General features: G+C 55.3%; 1 protein-coding gene across 1 annotated transcript; it reads left to right on the top strand.

Annotated features, from left to right (window-relative positions):
* The first annotated feature begins 1,332 nt into the window (after positions 1–1,332).
* On the top strand, positions 1,333–11,679 carry SLC35E4 (solute carrier family 35 member E4). The gene is made up of 2 exons (XM_004283716.4): positions 1,333–6,131; positions 10,676–11,679. Exons 1-2 carry the CDS (start codon positions 5,513–5,515, stop codon positions 11,107–11,109), a joined length of 1,053 nt encoding a protein of 350 aa, XP_004283764.1. The 5' UTR covers positions 1,333–5,512; the 3' UTR covers positions 11,110–11,679.
* The last annotated feature ends 8,124 nt before the right edge of the window (positions 11,680–19,803 follow it).

The raw sequence follows: 19,803 nt of genomic DNA, 5'->3' as shown, positions 1-19,803 counted from the left end.
CGGTGCTGGCGGTGGTGACGCTGATTACTGTTCAGGGAGTGTGTACTTGCTGGACGCTCTCTTGCACAACTCTGAGGTTGTTGATGTTTCTGTTTTCCTCTCTGCTTTACAGAGGGAGAGTGTCTGGTGGGGGGGGCGTGGCTTAGGAGACGACAGACCTGGCCTGGGGAGGCCTCCTGGTTCCTCCACTCAAACACTGAAAATCAGGGGCTTTCATGATTGTGTCGACTTAAAAAAACAAACAAAAAAAAGCATAACATGAGAGTAGCGAGTTAAGTTTTCTTTGGGGCAAAATGAGGACTATAGCCCAGGAGACAGCATTTCAGATAGCTCTGAGAAACTGCTCTGAAGAGGTAGGGGAAGGGTCAGCACTATATATGATCTTAGCGAAGGGGGTACATGTGGTCAAACACACATTTGGGCAGAGATCTGCTGCTCGTCTCGTGAAGGTTACTGCTAGTCACCATTACTGCTAGGCTCCATTAATGATTTTAGTCCTTTTCTAGATAAGAGAAGATGCAAGAATTGGGCTCATAAAATCTTCTCCTAAAAATATCTGCCTGTTCTGCCTGTTTTTCCCAGAGGACAGAGTGCCTCATTCCTGATCTCCACCCTGAACTCCTTTCAGGGTGTGTCGAAGGTCAGCGGCTACAGGAGCTAGTGACCTAATCCTCGTAGAGGCAGATGGCGGTTGACAAGTTTTAGTTGGCAAGTGTTAGGATTACATGGCAGAGTCCAAATGCAACTGGAGGCCCAGGACCCTAGAGCTTTTCCCTAAGGCACAGTCAGGCGCCACCCCAGGCCTCAGCGGCCAGTGGGGTGGGGACCCTGCCTCTCTGTGGGAGGGCCTGGGCTCTGGGCTGCCCTCTGGGAAGTAGGGTTCAGGCCAGGCAGGCACCCCACAAGCCCCACCCCACCGAGGTTAGGAAAGGGGTCTGCCCTTGGAGGGGCCCTCTGGCAGCATGTCAGGTTTCAGAGTGACTCTCACAGGGCCGTCCACGCCATGGATTAAACATGTGCTTCTTCCTCCGATATTTAGGGTCTGGACAAGTAGGGGAAGTAAGCGATTTAAAAAGTGCTTTACAGGGCTTCCCTGGTGGCGTAGTGGTTGAGAGTCCGCCTGCCGATGCAGGGGACACGGGTTTGTGCCCCGGTCCGGGAAGATCCCACATGCCACGGAGCGGCTGGGCCCATGAGCCATGGCCGCTGAGCCTGCGCGTCCGGAGCCTGTGCTCTGCAACGGGAGAGGCCACAACAGTGAGAGGCCCGCGTAACGCAAAAAAAAAAAAAAGTGCTTTACAGACATCCAAGTACCTAAAAGCCAAATGAAAAAGCCACCTGTTTTTTTTTTTTTTTTTCGGTATGCGGGCCTCTCACTGCTGTGGCCTCTCCCGTTGTGGAGCACAGGCTCTGGACACGCAGGCTCAGCGGCCATGGCTCACGGGCCCAGCCACTCCGCGGCATGTGGGATCTTCCAGGACCGGGGCGCGAACCCGTGTCCCCTGCATCGGCAGGCGGACTCTCAACCACTGCGCCACCAGGGAAGCCCGCCGCCTCCGTTTTGAAGGTGAGATGTCTGCTCAGATCCCCAGAGTGCTTGTTCGCCTGTCCTTTCTTAATCTCGGCCAAGGGCACTTTAGAGAGGATTCAGGACCTGCCCTGGGACCCTCTCCTCACAGAAGGGTGGAGGCTCAGAGAGACCTGCAGCTTCCCTCAGGTCACACAGCCTGTGGGTGTCAGAGCCAAGGTCCCTACCCATTGACCCCAGCCCTTTCCCCTGCAACGCCTTGCTGCCTCCTCACCTCCTGAGGAAGCCAGGGCCCTCCCATATAGGGGAGGCCAGCTGTGGCAGGTCCCAGGCCAGGCTAGGGGGAGGGTGGACTTAACTGAAGGGAGCACCCCTGCACTGGGCTTTCAGCGTCCATGGTCTGGATGTGAGCCTCCCTCTGAAGGAACTGTCTTAGTCAGGGTGTGTTTGGCTCTGAGCAACAGGGAGCTACTGAATCCTGCTCAAATCAAAGATATTTGCTGATGGACTTCCCTGGCGGTACAGTGGTTAGGACTCCATGCTTCCACTGCAGGGGGCATGGGTTTGATCCCTGGTCAGGGAACTAAGATCCCACATGCTGCTCGGGGTGGCAAAAAAATAAAAAATAAAAAAGGATATTTGCTGAAAAGACTCAGCGCACCAATTTAAGGGCAGCCAAGGGCAGTAGGGAAATGGAAGTTGGGGCTCAGGGCTCCATCCCTCCACTACCCTCAGGCTCTCTCCTCTCCGTGTCCTCCCCCTCTGTCAGCTTCCTCTGAACGTGGCCCCAGCAGTGACTCTGCTGACTTCCAGTTTAATTCCTCAGGCCCTCTTATCTTCTTAGCCTGTGTCCCAAAGCCTGGAGAGGGGTCTGACCGGCACAGCCCGCTTCTGGGCCCTGGGTCATGTGTCTAGTCTGGCTCCATCAGCAGGGACCCCGAGAAGGGGCATGGGTGGGAGGACAGTCATGTCCACAGTAAGAGTTTGACAAGCAGCGGCCGCTCTGGAATGGGGGCCCAGGTTTGCGTCTGGCCTGCATTTAGAGCTGTGTGACTCCAGACAAGCCCCGTCCCCTCGTGCAGCCTGTTCCTAACTCACATCTGTGGGGTGGCGCCTTGGTTTACATTCATGCCTGTGAGCTCATCATAGATCACAGGTGGGGAGACTGAGGCCCCGCAGTGAAGTGACTAGTCTAGAGACATGCAGCGACAAGAGAAGAGACCCATCCCAAGCCTCTGCAGCTCAGTTGCTGGAAATGGGTTCTTCTTCCCTCCTGGTGCCTCTCAGGGTCCCGCCCCGAATCACCTGCTTCCCGCAGCAGCGGTGGGGGCCGGCAGGTGAAGGGCAGCACTCAGACCGGAGGGATATGAGAGCCTGTGGGCAGGGGCAGGCTGCTCGGGGCTGCTCTGGGCATTCAGGTGGACCCCAACGGGTGTGAAGGAGCCCCTGCTGCCCTGCCCTCTGTGAAGCTGGGTGCCCACCCCCACCATTCTCCCACAAGGGAACATCCTATGGAGAGTCTTGCTGCCTGCAGGTCAAGGCAGGTTAAAAACTGGGGCTCGGGAGCCAGGTAGATGTGGTCTGAATCCCCCACCACCACTCAAGCTGCACGATCCCTGCTTTGGGCTCTGCCCTCAGCCTCCCCCTCGCCCCCGCTCCCCCACAAGGGTGTACAGCGCTCTCCCTCCCACCAAGGCCAACACAGGCCTCATCTTGGTTAATCCTCATTCCTCATAGCTCACCCCTCACCAGGCCAGGCAGGTGGGAGTGCTTTTTGGCAGTCTTGGAGGAGGTGTAGACACTGCCTACCACTCCACAGTAGCTCAGCTCTTAGAAGATTGGGGGGTGTTTACTATTTTTTAATTCATTGCTGTTTTTTTAATTAAAGGAAGCTTAACTGGAAAACTGACAAAATCTCAAAAAGAATCTAACCCTTAGGGGCCCTGATTCCTCTTCTTCAGGAAATGTGGGGCTAGGGGGGCTTCCCCCTTGGCTGGCTCAGTTTCCCTCCCACAACCACTCCTGGAAAAACGCCATCTAAATACCTGCATATTTTGGTCTTTCACCTGGAAATCTCCTGCCCTACAGTTTGGACTATTCAGCAGTGATTTGCAGGCTTATGCGGGTGTCAGAATCACCAGAGGCAAATGAAAAAAATTCACATCCCTGGACCCACCAGAGGGTATCTGAATTCAGCAGGTCTGAAACAGTAGTGAGGCTGGGGAATTTTAATCCCAGTCCAAGGATTGTGATGGGGATTAGGGGACACTTGCAGCCATTCTGTGTTCTGACCACCAGAGGGCGCCGTGGACCGAGATGAGCGGTCTCCCTTTGCGGTCTTGTTCCTCCAGACAGGTTGCTGGTTCCTCCATCAAGGACTTGCTGGTCAGACGACAGGCTAGGGGTGAACCGTGTCCCAGTGGGAAGGAGCTTCCATAGAGAAGGAAGCTGGACGTCAGGAAAGAGGCTCACAGTGGGCAGTGATTCTTGCACACTTGGACTCCTGAGCTCAGAGAGGCCAGGGCCCAGCCTGGAATCCCTATCAGCCTGTCCTGCTCTGGAGTGTGCTGTTTACCCAACACCGATGCAGGGGCAAAGGCTTAGTGGCAGCTGCTCTGGCTCCCAGCCCGCCTAGGGCTCTTTGTCCTGTCAGGGGTGGGGGCAGAGGATGGACCCCAGGAATTTCAGCTGTGAGTCAGCTCTGAGTGCCCAGGGGATGGGACAGGAGCTGCTGGCCAGGGATAGATGCTGGCCGGCGGGACCCTGCTTCCGCAGCTGTGGGTGGCCTTGGTGATTCAGCTTCCCTCTGCCTGCCTAGAGGGGGCCCGCCCTGGGCTGGGAGAGGGAGGAGGTGTTCGGGTTAGGGAGGGGCGAGGGAGGGGTATTAAGGGGCCCCGTGGTCCAACTCTTCCGGATGCAGAGGCCCCACGGGATAACTGTGGCCAGAGATTGGGTGGTTCCGAGACTGGTCCTAGGATGAGGTCTCCTGGGGGGAGGGTGTCCTTGAAAATGAAATCTCCTGAGAGGCTAGGGCTTTTTATTAGGCTCCCTCAGAAAGATACCCCAGGGTCTCCCGCCCTGTGTTCATCTCTATGGGGGGCCTGCCTTGGCGCTGCGTGGGGAGGGGCCTGATCCCCCACCGGTGTGGGGAGGGGGGACAGACAGGCTGACCACTCCAGCTAGGAGGAGGTCTGCTGACGGAGGTAAAGCTAGGCTGATGGAGGAGGAGCTGCGAGCGGGCGGCGTGGGGGAGGGGCGAGACATCCCTCTCGGCTTCGGGGGCGGAGCCTGGACGGAGGTGGTGCCTGGGGCTCAGCCCAATTTTCCGGGTGAGGCTCGAGGGGCGGCCGCGGAGGCGGGGCCTAGAGCACGAAGCCTCGCTCTCCGCCCGAACCTGGCGAGAGACCCCGCCGCAGCCTGAGCCGCCGGGAGCCGGAGCTGGCGCGGAGGCCCTGCCGGAGCCGAGCTGAGTCGAGCTCGCCGCCTGACACCGGCCGCAGCGCAGGCCGGCGCGTCAGCCCGCCGCAGGGTCTGGGCACTGTCGGAGGTAGCGAGCCCGTCCACCGGGACCACCGGCACCACCGGGCGCGGGAGCCCGGATCGCCCTTGCAGGCCTGGCCTGAGCACGCTGGAGGACCTGGGGTTTGGACTGAAGAGAAAAGGGATGGAGGATTCCATGTAACCATAGCGTGGGCACTAGAAGGGGAGAAGAGTGGAGACTTCGCCTGGCACGGGGCAGAGGTGCCCGGCGCTTACTAGGCCAGGCTTGAGCACCAGGGAGCCTGGCATCCCAGCAGAAGCGACCTAGGCTCTGCCCTGCCTGAGCCGGGGACACAGCATAGCTCTTGGACCTCGGCTGTCGTAGGCCGGGCACAAGAAGCAGTGTCCTCACCTGAGACCGAGCGGGATCTACAGTGGGGCTCTCTGGTGGCCCAGAGCTGGTCGCTGGGGAGCCGGCCTCCTGACCCGGCCCCACTGGTACGGATGTGCCGCTGCCCGCGGGAGCGCCATGACGGCAGGATGACCTCAGCTGAGGCAGTGGCGGTGGCTGGCGGTGCTCGGTGGGCCGGGATCCCCCAGTGGCCCCCTGACACCCCGCAGGCGCTGCGGCGGCCTGGCCGGGCCTGGGTGGCCGTGGCAGCGCTGGTGTGGCTACTGGCGGGAGCCAGCATGTCGAGCCTCAACAAGTGGATTTTCACGGTGCACGGCTTCGGGCGGCCCCTGCTGCTCTCGGCACTGCACATGCTGGCAGCTGCGCTGGCATGCCACCCGGGGGCACGGCGCCCCATGCCCGGCCGCACCCGCCGCCAAGTGCTGCTGCTCAGCCTCACTTTGGGCGCCTCGATGGCCTGTGGCAACGTGGGCCTGAGCGCTGTGCCCCTGGACCTGGCGCAGCTGGCCACCACCACCACGCCACTGATCACGCTGGCCCTGTCCGCGCTGCTGCTCGGCCGCCGCCACCACCCACTGCAGTTCGCCGCCATGGGCCCGCTCTGCCTGGGGGCCGCCTGCAGCCTGGCGGGAGAGCTCCGGACACCCCCAGCTGGCTGTGGTTTCCTGCTGGCGGCCACCTGCCTCCGTGGGCTCAAGTCCATCCAGCAGAGTGAGTACCCAGGACACTGGTCGAGGAGCTGGGGATCGGGGTGGGAGTGTGGCCTGGGTGGCCCTGTGAGGGGCTATGGCCATTATCCAGTTTTACAGATAAAGGAACTGAGGCGCATGGCTTGGGAAGGGTCAGGAACTGAGGCTCAGAAAGGGCCAACCGCTCAGTGAGTTCCAGGCCCCAGACTTAGGCTCTAGAGGCCCAACCAGTGTTTCATCCAGTTGGCTGCCATAAATCTGTGGTCCATGTTTTGTCAAGCCTGGATCTCCATACCTGATCGAGGAAGTCACTGTATTGTCCCCATTTGACAGGTAGAGGGGCTTGCCCTGGGCCATGTGAGCAGCAGAGGCAAGATTTGAACCCAGGCAGGCAGACTTCATGCCGTCCAAGTGATGTGGCATAAGGCTGTGGACCCGAGGGAGGCCTGATAGTGGAGACTAGGGAAAGAGAAAGAGGGCAAGGCCATGAGCTGGGATTTGGAAGTTGAGGGCTTTTGCTAAGTCTGGGAAGGGCTGGTGTTTACTGGGAGCTGCAGTGTAACTGGTCCCATGCTAGGTGTTGACCTTGGGTCTTCATGGCAACTACCACCTTCATCCCCATTTTACAAGATGCTGGAACTGAGACCCAGAGAGGTTCATGATTTGCCCACAGGCACACAGCTCCTAAGGCCTGGAATCCTAGTCCATGTGACTCTGGACCTCAGCTCTGATGAAAGGGGGTTGGGGGCTCTGGACAGAGGGTAAGGTGGAGGCTCCAGGCCTAGACCCTGCTAAATCACTCTGCCTGAGGGTGGAGACCACCTTCCTGCCTGTCCTACTGAGGGTCCTTTGAGTCACAGCCTCCACCATCTCTCTGCCTCAACCCAAGGGTGCCCACTCAGGTTGGGGAGGCCTGGGTTCCAGCCACACCTGGGCTTGTGCTTCCTGGGCAACCTTGGGCAGAAGGGGAGATCTGGATCTTGTCTGGGCCCCATCTGTTTGGTGGAGGAGGTCAGAGTTGATAGTCACAGGGCTTTCTTGGTCTCCCTCCCTTTCAGCTCTGAGATCCTGTGACCCAGGCCTGGGAGAGAGAAGGGGCTGCTCCAAGGACCCTGGGCTGGGGTTAGGGCAGCCTGCAGCCAGAGAAGGTTGAAGTCAGAGCTCAGCCCTGCCTTACAGTCATCGGAGCCAGGACCCAGAGTCCCTGTACCCATCCTCCAGGGCCCTGAGGTAGGGCCAGAGCCCAGTTCTATTTTTGCCTTCAGGTTACATGAGAGCTGGGACCTGAGCTCTGGGCATGAGTCAGTGGGAAACTTGACCTTGTACCCTGCCCTGGGCAGGGCCAGAAGGCTGGGAAGGCCCCAGCCTCAGGGTTCACATCACGCCTGCTAAGGCCCAGTGCTTCTCACACAGGAGGAGCCCCAGCCTGCAGGACAGGCTATGGCCGGCCAGGCCTCAGGCACATGGACATGGGGTGGCAGGTGCCTGGCATCAGGCTGCTCCTTGGCTCTGCCAGCTCTCTCCTTGTCTCCTGCCTGCCCCTGAGGCAGGTTGGTTGCTTGCTCCAGGTGCCCACAGCATCCTCTGCTTCCTCCATCAGGACTCCACATGCCTTGTATTATAGCCTCTTGTTTACCTGTCTGCCTCCCACCAGACAGGAGCTCTGAGAGGGCATGGCCTGGTTTTGAGGCAGCTCCATGTCCCCAGCACATAGCCTGGGGCCTGGCCCAGGTAAGGTACCCCTTAAATGGTGGATTTATTAATGGTCTGATGGCAGAATTGGCAGGCTGGTTAAACTCCTTGGCTCAGGGTGCTAAGGAGGGAGCTTAGGAGGCTGGAGGCCCCACCAACGGAGATGGGAGCCCAGCAGAGGTGGGGAGGAACAGACTAGAGATAAGGGGTGAGATGGGTTTTGGACAAGAGGAGGTTTCTACTGCCAGACTTCCCAGGAAAGTCATCAGGGCCAAATTTAGACTAGAGTGTGAATGGCTGACACCAGCTCCTTCCCTGAGGGCAGACTCCATGGGAGCAGAGGATGAAAGTCCAGAAAGAGGAGTGCCCAGCAGCCACGGGCAGGTCCAGCAGTTTCTCTCCTTCCTGGGCCAGTTGTGGACCTGGGGGGCTACACGGGGAGAGGAGTGATGCCACCTTCCCACTCACAGAAAGGCTGGGAAGTGGGGTGCCAGTGTGCTGAGACTTGTCCTCAGCTACATCCACCTGCATGAGGGAACAGCCTGACCCTGCCCGCTGAGCTCTCAGGCTGGTGAGGAGAGGTAGAGATCACAAGGCAGGGGAGAAGTGCTGGAGCCAAGGTGGGCATAGCTGTGGTTGGGTGGCTACTTCTAGGGGAAACCAGAGAAGGCTGCCTGGGGGAGGAGGCAGGCAGTGCTGGTGACAATAATGTAATAATAGTGGCGAACACTTGCTGAGCCCTCACTGTGTGCCCACACCATGCCCAGCTCTTCATACAGCCAGAGTAGGAAAGGGTGTTCTGGGAGGGGGAAGCAGGGCTTGCCAGGGCACGGGTGTCAGCCAGCTGGGGCAGCATGTGGGGGATGGTGACAGCTGCCGTGGCCAGCAGTTGCTGCTGGGCTCCAGGCCCTGCGCTCAGCACCTCACAGGCCCCCGTGAGGGGCATGTTGTCACCTTGCCCATGCTCCCACAAGAGGACAGGCATAGAGAGAGGGCGGCTTGTGTCATATCACACAGCTCGTGACGGAGCAGAGACGGGATAAGCCAGAAGCCAGCGGAATGGGGTCTAGAGAACATTTGTCCACAGGTGACTGAAGCTTGGCGTGTTCAGATGCTGAAACAAAAGTGTCTTTGGAGGAAGAGAAGTTGTTTGTTTTTTGTTTGTTTTTGGCCACATGTGTGGCATGTGGGATCTTAGTTCCCCAACCCCACGCCCCCTGCATTGGGAGCACAGAGGCTTAACTGCTGGACCGCCAGGGAAGTCCCAGGAGAGGTTGAAATGCAGGGTTTGGTGGGAGCTGGCAGAGGAGGGGTCGCTGAGGAGGCAGTATGACAGGCTGGCATTTTGGGGCCCCGGGTGGGTGGCCTCTGGCAGAGGATCCCTGCTCTTTCCCTGGACTGCAGCAGAGGGAGGCAGAGGGCTGGGTGGGATGCAGAACAGGAGCAAGTGGCAGGGGGAGGAAGTTAGGACCTTCCTGCCTGGCTGCCTCTCAGAGGGTGAAATTTGCCAAAGGTGAAGTTCACCTGAAATCCTAAACACCTTCCAGTGATCGCACCTTTAACAGGCAGGCCACAGGCAGCTCGTAATGGTGCTAAATTTGGAGCGGACGAACAGGAGGCATTCCAGTTATCTGTTCATTTCTAGAAATGCTTGACAGAAGGACTGTTGCCTAGAGAACAAAGCCAAAACATCAGAATGAAATGGAGGGAGAAATAAGATTTCCTATTCTAAGCATAGCCTATGAGTAAGCGCCTCTGTGGTTCTTTGGAAAGTGTGTGTCAGAAAATGCATAGAGGCTCAGAGAGCCCTGGGAGGGGATGGGGAGCCATGACTCATCTCTCTCCACAGAAACTGTCTCGTTGCCTTCATGCAAGTACTATCATTTCATCTGAGCCGGGTGTGATTCTATGATGGGCACCACTGGTTTTGTGAACCAGCTGGGTGGTAATATGAATACACACACACAGGCACACATGTGCAAGGTGGTAGGATCCCCTCTTCCCTCGCAAAGACTAAGGTTTCCTCTGTGTCCTGGATTCATCTTGACAAGCCCCAGCGTTGGTAGCAAAAGATGCTGATTATCAGCGATAAACAGTGAGTGACAGCCGGGAGCAAACAGTGACCTTGTTGTTCCCTGTCATCCCAATGGTCATAAGTGATCGAACATTTGATTCAAACGGTTTTTATTATTTCAAACTCTCTATCTTTTTTAAGCTAAAGGCCACATAGCTAGTAAGTGGCAGAACTGGCCTGCTGGTGGCCTGTCCCTACTCTGGCATGGGAGCTGCACTGTGGGGCTGAGGGTGCGAGAAGAGCTGAATCCAAGAAAGCTGGGTCGGGCCGCTTGGTTCAGGGCCTTCAAAGTTGGTTAAGAGCCCAGGATGTTTTTCTCCAGGGCCTGGGGAGCCCCTGAAGAATTTTTTTTTTCACGGTTATTGATCAGTGGGACATCACAAGCAGATTATTGTTTCAGCCTGTGGGAGGAGTAGGTGATAACGCTTATTTGTTTTATCTTTTTACATTTACTGAGCACTTACCTTCTAAGGGCTTTGTGTACATTATCTATTTTAATCTTTACAACAACCCTGCATGTTTAAGGTTTTATTATCCTCCGATTTTGCAGGTGAGGAAACCTAGGCCTGTAGAGGTTAAGTGCCTGGTCACAGGTAGTCAGGAGCGGACCCGGGTCACCACTCAGGCAGTCTGACTCTGGATTCGTGACCTTCTCGTTATAGAGCCGGAGCCACTAATTCCGCCTGAGGGGTTGGGGCAGGCAGGCTTCCTGGAGGATGGGCCGAGGAGGAGGTTGTGCCGGGTTGGCCTCGTGGGGGTTGTCTCGCGCCGGGTGCTGATGGCTGCTGTCCTGGTTGCAGGTGCCCTGCTGCAGGAGGAGAGGCTGGATGCGGTGACCCTGCTGTATGCCACCTCGCTGCCCAGCTTCTGCCTGCTGGCAGGCGCGGCCCTGGTGCTGGAGGCTGGCGTGGCACCGCCGCCCGCCCCCACCGACTCCCGCCTCTGGGCCTGTATCCTGCTCAGCTGCCTCCTGTCTGTGCTCTACAACCTGGCCAGCTTCTCCCTGCTGGCCCTCACCTCGGCCCTCACTGTCCACGTCCTGGGCAACCTCACTGTCGTGGGCAACCTCATCCTTTCCCGGCTCCTGTTTGGCAGCCGCCTCAGCACCCTCAGCTATGTGGGCATTGCGCTCACCCTTTCAGGAATGTTCCTTTACCACAACTGCGAGTTCGTGGCTTCTTGGGCTGCCCGCCGGGGCTTCTGGCGGAGAGACCAGCCTGGCAAGGGTCTCTGAGACCTGAGGGAGCACAGGGACCACGCGGGACTGCCTCAGCCTGAATCCAGCCTTGGCCCGTGGCCATGGGAAAACGGGGAGAGTGGGCAGCCTCTGGGGCTGTCGGGGGAGATGGGTCTTCCTGCAGGGCCACCTTGGAGGCTGGAATGGGGACTCCCAGAGAGACCCACCTCCTGTCCCTGCCTGCCTCTCCTCATCACAGACCCCACTCACCACTGGATGGTGGGTCCAAGCCCGGCACAGTCACTGTGCTTGTCAGAGTAATTATTACGATTAGTATCAACTACTACGCCGAAAACTGCTGGCCAAACTTTGAAAACCTCACCATGTTCTAATGATGAAGATGATGATGATGGTGATGATGATGATGATGATTCTTGGGGGGTCGCACAATCCTTCCTCCAAGAAATTGGGGAGGCAGCTAGGAGGCCCAGGGAAGGGCTTCTTTGCTGCTGGGCTTCCCTAGGGAGTTGGGGTCGTCTGTGCCAACTCCAGGCAGCTGCTGTGGCCTCAGCCCTGGGCCCCCCAATTTTGGGTCTTCCGTCCTCAAATAAACTATTTTTGCTTGTACACCTGTGTCATTCCTCGGGGTGGCAGCCAAGGGCCGATAGCTGCCAGCTGCCCACAAGGAAACGAGGACCCCCCTCCCGCCTTACCAACCGGGGCCTGGCCAGGCCCCCACCCCAGCCCTCTGCTCCGGCCCCTGCACGCCATCTTCCCGCAGCCCCGGGGGCATCTCCTAAAACACACTCTTTGTGTGGCTCCACACTGCTCTTGGGACAAGGTCAGAGCTTCCTACCCCAGACCATAGGGCCCTCAGGGCCTGGCCCCACAGCTTCACCAGGCTCCTCTCCCCTCTCCCCTCTCCCCTCCTTGGGCTCCACCTTCCATCTGCACCCGCTTCCTTCAGGTCCACCCCCCTCAACCCCTGACACCAAGCCTCCCCACCGGAGCCTCTGCACGTGCTGGTCCCCTGTCTGTTGTCCACTTCCTACATCTGCTTCTCCCTTTCTCATGGCGAAACCCTTGCCTGGGGGTGAAAACCCAAACATGCAACCCTTCTCTAAAAGAAAAACCAAAAAAGAAGCCTGAGGAAGGAAGGGCCTGGACGAGGGGCCGTGCCCAGGGCTGTGGGCGCAGAGGGCAAGGAATCGAGTGGCTCCATGGAAGGAGGAGCACTGGGGGGCGGGGGCACCTGGAGGGCTGGCCCAACTCAGCTGCATCACGTCTCATCCTTCCCTTGGCGGTAAGCACTTAACTCCCACTACCTACCTGCCCCTGCTGGGGGCTGCCTGTTAAAAACCATAAGGTCCCTGCCTGGGTTAGAGAGACCTGGGGCCTAATCCTGCTCTGCTGCCTCACTGTGTACTTGGGGTAGGTACCTTCCCTCCCTGAGCCTCAGTTTCCATATCTACAAAATGGGCTGATGATCCCCGTTGGGAGGATTCCAGTGAGGAGCCTGGTAGGCGGGGCCCGGGGAGGAGAGAGAGAACGATGGGGCCAGTGGGCTTGGTCCTTATCTTGGGCTAGTCATCCACTCTCTCTGAGGCTCTAGGCTCATCTGGAAAATGGGAGGATGGGAGCTAGACCAGGCCGGGGTTGGGGTCTCGGGGGCCTGGGACTCAGGGAGGAATCATGCATTCCTTCACATAGCCAGAATTCGTGGAGGACTGCTGTGCCAGCCAGTGGTAGACAGGGCTGCATGGAGGGTCAGCCCCAGGCTGGGTGTGGGGGCAGTGAGGGCCTGGGAGGCACCCGGCCCGGGCAGGACAGGCGCAGGGTTTCCTGCCTCTGGCCTCAGCCCAGGCCCGTCTTGCGGAGGGGAAGTGGTCCTAGGCTGAGTCACTCACCACCCACCCTCCCTGTGACTCAGAGATGCTACCGGCCCAGTCCCGTCCCGGTGCAGCCTGGATACCTCCGGGCTCCGCACTGAGGCTTGGCCAGACAGGACAGAGGATGAATGGCTTCAGGTGGGTAGGGCCTCCTTGGTCCTCAGGACCCTTCCCCATTCAAGGAGCCCCCTGCCATAGTCGGAGCCTCCTGCAGCGCCCTGGCCCTGGCTCCCGGGCCCCAGGGAATGCTTGGCTTTAGAGTGAACCTCCTGTCAGATCAGAGCCAGCCCCGGGCGGTTGTGGGGGCAGAGTGGGGGGAATTGGAGCTGTGCTTGACCTGGGGCCACCCAGCATTGAGGTGATTCCCTCAGGGTCAGAGTTAAAGCCCTCCCTACCACCCCTGCCAGCAGTGGGCACAGTGAGCACTGGCCTGGCAGTCAGAAAGCCTGGGTTTGTGTCCTGGCCCCCTTTCTCACCTGTCTGACCTGTCTGGTCTCTGCCGGCTTCACAGGGATACTCACAGGGAAGGGCTTATCAGGTGATTCCCATTGACGGCCCTCTGGACTCTGCTTCTTACTTGTTCTGTTTCCTCATGCGAGACACTTCACCTCCCCAGCCTCCCTCCTTGTGCCCAGTCCCTGCTGGGAAGCGATCTCTGGATAACAGATGTCACCTTCCTTTGGGGGTGGGGGGGATGTCTCTTCCCTACCCTCACCCCTCCCCTGCCCCATGCCAGGCTGGGTTGAAAGCCACAAAGCTCACGCCAGCTCCCTGTACCTCTCCAGGCAGGGCCCTGAGCACATCCCACTCTCAGAACTGCCTGCTCACCGCTGTCTTCCCAGCACCAGCACAGAGCCTGGTGTGGATGGAGTAGGCGGGAGAGAATACCAGTCAAGAGCAGGGGTTGGACCTGGGTTCAAACCCCAGCCCTGGTGTGTCTGAGCTGTGTGACTTTGGGCGGGAGTCTTCCCCTCCTGTGGCTCTGCGTGTTAAGTGGGGGCAGCGGCAGAGCCTCACCCGTCTGGCTCTGGGAGGCGGCAGGAGCTAACATACATGCCCAGTGCTTAGCGACAGTGCCTTAAACTTGTGGATGAAAAATTAACCAGTCGATCTAAGAAAGAAACGGAAATTTTATTAGAGCCAATTTGAGGATGATAACTCAGGATGAGCATCTCAGAAAGCTCTGAGAACCGTTCCGCCCATTAGCAGACCAGGCACAGTTATGTAAGGTTTTTTTAAGACAGAGGGCTGTACATCAAATGACATATTATTGACAGTTTACATAATCCAGATCTAAGCATCATCATGGTGGGTCATGTGACCCCTTACAAGATCAGGAAGGGGTGTTATCTTTTAAGGAGTTGCCTGGATGCTGGAAGAATGTTGCTCTTTATGGTTGAGCAGGTATTCCTGCCGATGTGGGAGGTTCGGTCGATGCATAAATGCAGATACACAATGCACAGTGTGGGGAGAGAGGAGGCCAAAAGGCAGAGAAGAATTTTATATGTTTAGGTTTATCCTGTCTTGCCATTAGATATGAATTTTATTTCACAAACCGAACAGGTCCTCGAGCCATGTTAGCAGACTGGCTCACTACAAACGCCTCCCAGTTCCTCTCCCAAGACTTCTCTTGCTGCCCCCACCCCCAGGCTTCCCTTGCACATCGAGGGCCCCAGGGCATGCTCTTGCCCCAGCTCCCACCCCCTCACCCTGCCTTGGAGGAAGCTGGGTCTGTGCTGGGCATCCTGCCATTGTGGATTCAGAACAAAGCTTCTGCCTTGTCTCAGCCCCAGCTGCCAGGGGGCCCCTCCCACCCTCCCCAGGGGGGCCTTGAATTGTCATTCCAGGGGGCCAGGGTAAACAAGGACTCTTGCTCCCAAATCAGCTCAGGGATGCCAGGGACTCCACCATCACACTGTTCCTGCTCAGTTGTAAATACTTCTGAGAAATAACACAAAATACAGTGGACAGCCATGGAAGGTTTTGAGCAGGCAAGGACTGTGATGGAACAACAAATGTTTTTTGATAATGGCCCTTCAGTTTGGTCTGGATCCTACGTGGAGGAGAAGTTGAAGGGGCTTGGGACAGGAGGCAGGGAGACAAGGGAAGAACTATTGTTGTGGTCCATTGAGCAGATGACAGTGGGGCCCGTGTCTTGGGCGTGGTGCAGAGTAGCATCACTTGTACTGATTTGGGGTAACAAGTTATCCCCAAACATTATGGCTTAGAGCAATGAATATAAATTATCTCAGTTTCTGTGGATCAGGCATTTGAGAGCGGTTGAGTGGAATAGTTCTGACTCAGGGTCTCTCATGAGGTTGCAATCAAATGACAGCAGGGCTGCAGTCATATAAAGGCTTGACTGTGGCTGGCAGGTCCACTTCTAAGATGAGTCATTCACATGGCTGTCGGCAGGAGACCTCAGTTCCTTTGCCATGTGGGCCCTTCCACAGGGCTCCTTGAGTGTACTCATGGCATGGTAGTTGGTTTCCACCAGAGTGAGTGATTCAAGAGAGCAAGAAGCCACAATGTCCTTTTTGATCCAATTTCAAAAGTCACACTCATTTCTCTAATATCTTCATTTATTAATTCAAATTATTGTCATTTCTCTGATGTCTTATTGGTTACAAGTCAACCCTATTCAATGTGGGCCCTCCCACCTTGACTACATAAGGGCATGCACCAGGAGGAGGGGATCATGGAGGTCAGTTGAGATCATTGAGGTCACCTCTGAGGCTGGCTACCACATCAGCTTGTTGAGTGAGTGAGTGAGGACACAGCCTGGGGCCATGCGGAATGAGTCTGGGAGCTTCCTGCTCCAGGCCGGATCTCTTCAGCTACACTTCTGAATCCTTCCTGACACAGTACTATACAATCCTGGCCCGCAGCAGGCACTCGGCAAATGCTTGTGTCTGTGATGGCTGGAGGCTTCTTCCTCTGGTCCCCACTGCAGACAAGGAGAAGGCCTGGGCTCCTGGGTCTGGTAGGTAAAGCTCTGGTTCTCTGATGTTTCCAAGCCCACTCCCCGTGACCTCTCCAGCTATATGAGGCCACCCCTGCTCCCTGTGCCTGATGGAGCCTTCCAGTACCTAGGCCTCCTTCTGCCCCCTCCTGACTGCCACAACCCTCATGTGCCCCCTCTCTCCCTCTCCAAACACTGCCAGCATCCCAGTGGGTAGATTCTGGCTCAGCAGTACCTGCTGCCTGGGCTGAGCACTTCTCTTTATATGTTTAAACTTTCTTTGGTGGAAGAACCCTTGTCCATGCTTCTTATGCTGGAGCCCGATATCAAATAAGCCAAAGCAGAGTTTCCCTAGATGAACCAGGAACCCCGCACACCTCTGCCAAGTTTCCCAGGTGAAAACCACAGATCTTGTTCAACCCTTAAACACATAGAAAACTAAAGCCCAAAGAGATGGCCTTAGTGCACTGGGCTGCTATAACAAAATGCCATAGACTGGGTGGCTTATAAACAATGGAAATTTATTGCTCACAGTTCTGGAGGCTGGAAGTCTGAGATCAGGGTGCAGGCATGGTCGGGTGAGGGCCCTCTTCTGGGTCACAGGCTTCATTTATAAGGGCTTCCTTTATAAGGGCATTAATCCTATTCTTGAGGGCTCCACTCTCATGACCTCATCACCTAATTACCTCCCAAAGGCCCCACCTCCCAATACTATCACCTTGGGCATTAGGTCTCAACATATGAATTTTAGCGAGACACCAATGTTCGGACCATAGCAGCGATCTTGCACAAAGAGGGAGCAGCAGGGCGAGGTCTTCATCTCCTAATTCTTGGGATTCCGCTGTTCCTTGCTCCCCACTCTGTTGTGAAGAACAGAGCCAGAGTGTGAGGTTATAGGGGTGTGCGGGGTCCGGCCCAGGTTCACAGGGGGTGTCTGCCGGATATTCCCCAGCTCAGTCAGCAAAACATTTTTTTCTTCAGGGGAAAGGCATTATAGATATTTTGCCAAGGGAAGTCTAGAAAGATCTGTGGTAAGAGGCTTTTATGTGTGTTTAAAGCTTTCTGCTTTTGCGTGTCTCTTGGCACCTGTGAGAGGGGGAGTAGGATGGTGTATTAGTCCAGGTCCTCTGAGAAGCAAGCACCAAGATGGGATTAAAAGTGCAAGGATTTTATGAGGGCAAACATTTGTGAGAGAAAATGGGAAGGGGGCTAGGAAGGCTAGGAGAGCCCATCAGACTGTGATGCAAGTGGAGGAGAGAGGGAAGGAAGTTTGGCGGGAAACGTTCTTGACCACACAGCTGACAGCAAGGAAGCCAATCAGAAGAGTCCATGTCTCCCAGGACTGGGCCTGCCTTGGTATCCCTGCTATACTGGGGAATTGGCTAGAAGGAGCCTGAGGGAAGTCTAGTCTCAGCATAAACATGGCGATGGATTTCAGAGTGTCACGGCGGGGCCCTTGTTCGGTATTGCATCCTGTAATCGGAGGCCCGTGGGACACGTTCTGTGGCCACCCCAGATGGCATGGTGACTCCCATTTTACAGGCAGAATTCCAGAAAAATTCCAGGGTCTGCCTGAAGTCACAAAGCAGGATGAGAATCCTCACCTCTCGACTCTCATCCCGAGCTCCTTCCTGTGTGACATAAGTCCGCAGTCCAGAGGTGGTTGATGGATTCTTAGTGCATCTGGACTTAGCATCCCAGTAGGTAAGCAGGGCTGTGTGCTTCAGGGTCAAGAGCTACCTGTCCCTAGATTTGTAATGAGATCACCACCTCAACAGAGGTTGTTCAGGAAAATCCTCAGGGCCACCGTTTATCTGGCAGGGTATTATGAACTTCACAGAAACGTCTCACACCAAATTTAATTGACTTTAATTCATCATAAAGAAAGAAGGTGATTCTGTACTTTTGAAGTAGGAAAGTTAAAAGTTCATGAAATCAGAGGCTTGGAATCTCTGTTCCAAGCCAGGCTGTTGGGCTGTGAGGGACATTTCATTCTCCCCTCTTACAGGATTGCGTTAAAACTCCAACATGACAGGAATCCCAATGGTCAGGACTCTGCGCTTCCACTGCAGGGGGGCACAGGTTTGATCCCTGGTCAGGGAACTAAGATCCAGCCTCTCTACCCTGAATCCAGAGGAACAGCGTAGACTGTTTGCAAAAAAGGACTTGGACCCTCTCAAGAGGTCTCAACCTCAACTTCTTCCACTTGGGATGTGAAATGCTGGTCCTGCCATATCCAAATCTGAATATTGAAAGAATAATTTAAAAAGGAGGATCCAAAATTATATTTTCTCAACTATGAACAAAAAAAAAATGCATAGAAAGAAGGAAATATACCACAATACCTAAGTGTTGACTTGGTTACTGCTTGAGGATAGTATTGTAGATGGACCGTATTTATTTTCCTTTTTCCACAAATGAGTATGTAGTTTTAAAAATACATTTCTTAGGGTGCCAGTTCTGACTAAGATAGAGTAAACATAGTCTGTCCTTCCCACTGAATGCAAATAAAAACCCTGGGCAGAATGCAGGAAGCAGCTCTCTGAGGACTCTGAAAAAGAAATGGTAGCATGTGGACTGGGAAAGGGAACCAGAACTTGGAGTATAAACAATCTGGTGGCGAGTCTCCTGTTTTGCTTTTTGCTCCTGTATCTGCTGGCCTGGTCTCAGAGGCAGCGTGACTCCTGGAACTGTGCAGTGGACATGGAAAGAAAGAATTCCAAGAGCAGCCCTGTCTTTCTGGTCTAAGGAGTAGGAAGGAAGGCCTCTTCAGGACAGAAAGAGTGAGGGAAATCTCTTTTTTTTGTTGTTCTTTTCTCATATAGTCCTGTCCCCGGGCAAGCCTCATACTGAAGTTGAAACTGGGCAGCAGAAGTAGCAGTAGCAGTGGAAGCCGGGAAAGCACCTAAAACTCGGAGGGGAATCCTTTTGTCTGACCAAAAGAACTGTGGCTTGAAAGGTGTGTGTGCTGGGGAGGAATCCCCTTGCTTTTTTCTCTCTGTTCGTCCTGTCACCTGGTCCTTAAAGCAGAACCGGTCACAGAATGTATGCAGGAGAGCAGGGAGACTAAAAGCCCTGATTTCTAGCTGGAGGACCAGGGAAAGGGTGGTCTTGAAAACTGGGATGTGTGGGAGAAACTGTGGAGAGGAGGAAGCTTGAGAAATGGATCCCATAGGCTCACGTGTATGGATCTGACCCTAAACATTACTCCAATGACTTTGAGAATGAAACTACTATGCAGACCACCCAGATTTCAGACTGGGACCTGGGTGGCACAAGCTTAGGGCAGATTTGACTTACGTTGCAAAAGTTTTGAAAACTGATAATTGAACTATGGCCCTGTTAAAAAAAACAAAATTCAACTGCGTAAATTTAAAAAATCTTATTGGCTTTATTCAGTGATTCATGAATTGAGAAGTATCCAATCTAGCAAACATAAAGAGCTCTGAGGAGCTGTACAAAGTGAAAGACTTTTATAGGCAAAAGGGAGCAGAAACAAGGAAGTTATTCTAGGCAGAAAATAGCATTGGTTATTGCAAGGTTACTTTCCTTTAGGGGATGGCAGGGGTCTATCAGGCAGATTACCTAACTAGTGCTGATCAGGTGATTCCTGTTTGACTGGTTTAATATTCCATTTCTGGGTTAGCTGAAACTAGTTAAGTCTCAGTTTGGTGATGTGGGGCTTAGCATAAGTGACTCCATTTGGGGCCTGTTGTCTTGTTTTTAACAGACCACAGGAGGCGGACCAGAACTGATCCTAAATGGATCAAATGCCTCCTAAAACAAAGACTCAACATTTTCCATAGGATTTAACCAAGACCTAGAGTCTCACAATATAATATTCAAAATGCCCAGGATACAATCCAAAATTACTCTGCATACAAAGAACCAAGAAAGTCT

The sequence above is a fragment of the Orcinus orca genome, chromosome 15, assembly GCF_937001465.1.
Source record: "Orcinus orca chromosome 15, mOrcOrc1.1, whole genome shotgun sequence".
NCBI classification, from domain to species: domain Eukaryota; kingdom Metazoa; phylum Chordata; class Mammalia; order Artiodactyla; family Delphinidae; genus Orcinus; species Orcinus orca.
The sequence above is the reverse complement of the archived record's forward strand: the minus strand, read 5'-3'. Positions and strand labels throughout refer to the sequence as shown.

Bases quoted from the DNA above. Each gene is read 5' to 3' on its own strand.
- SLC35E4 (XM_004283716.4), top strand. From the start codon at position 5,513: ATGTGCCGCTGCCCGCGGGAGCGCCATGACGGCAGGATGACCTCAGCT. The intron at 6,132-10,675 runs GTGAGTACCCAG...TCCTGGTTGCAG, and splicing joins GCTCAAGTCCATCCAGCAGA to GTGCCCTGCTGCAGGAGGAG.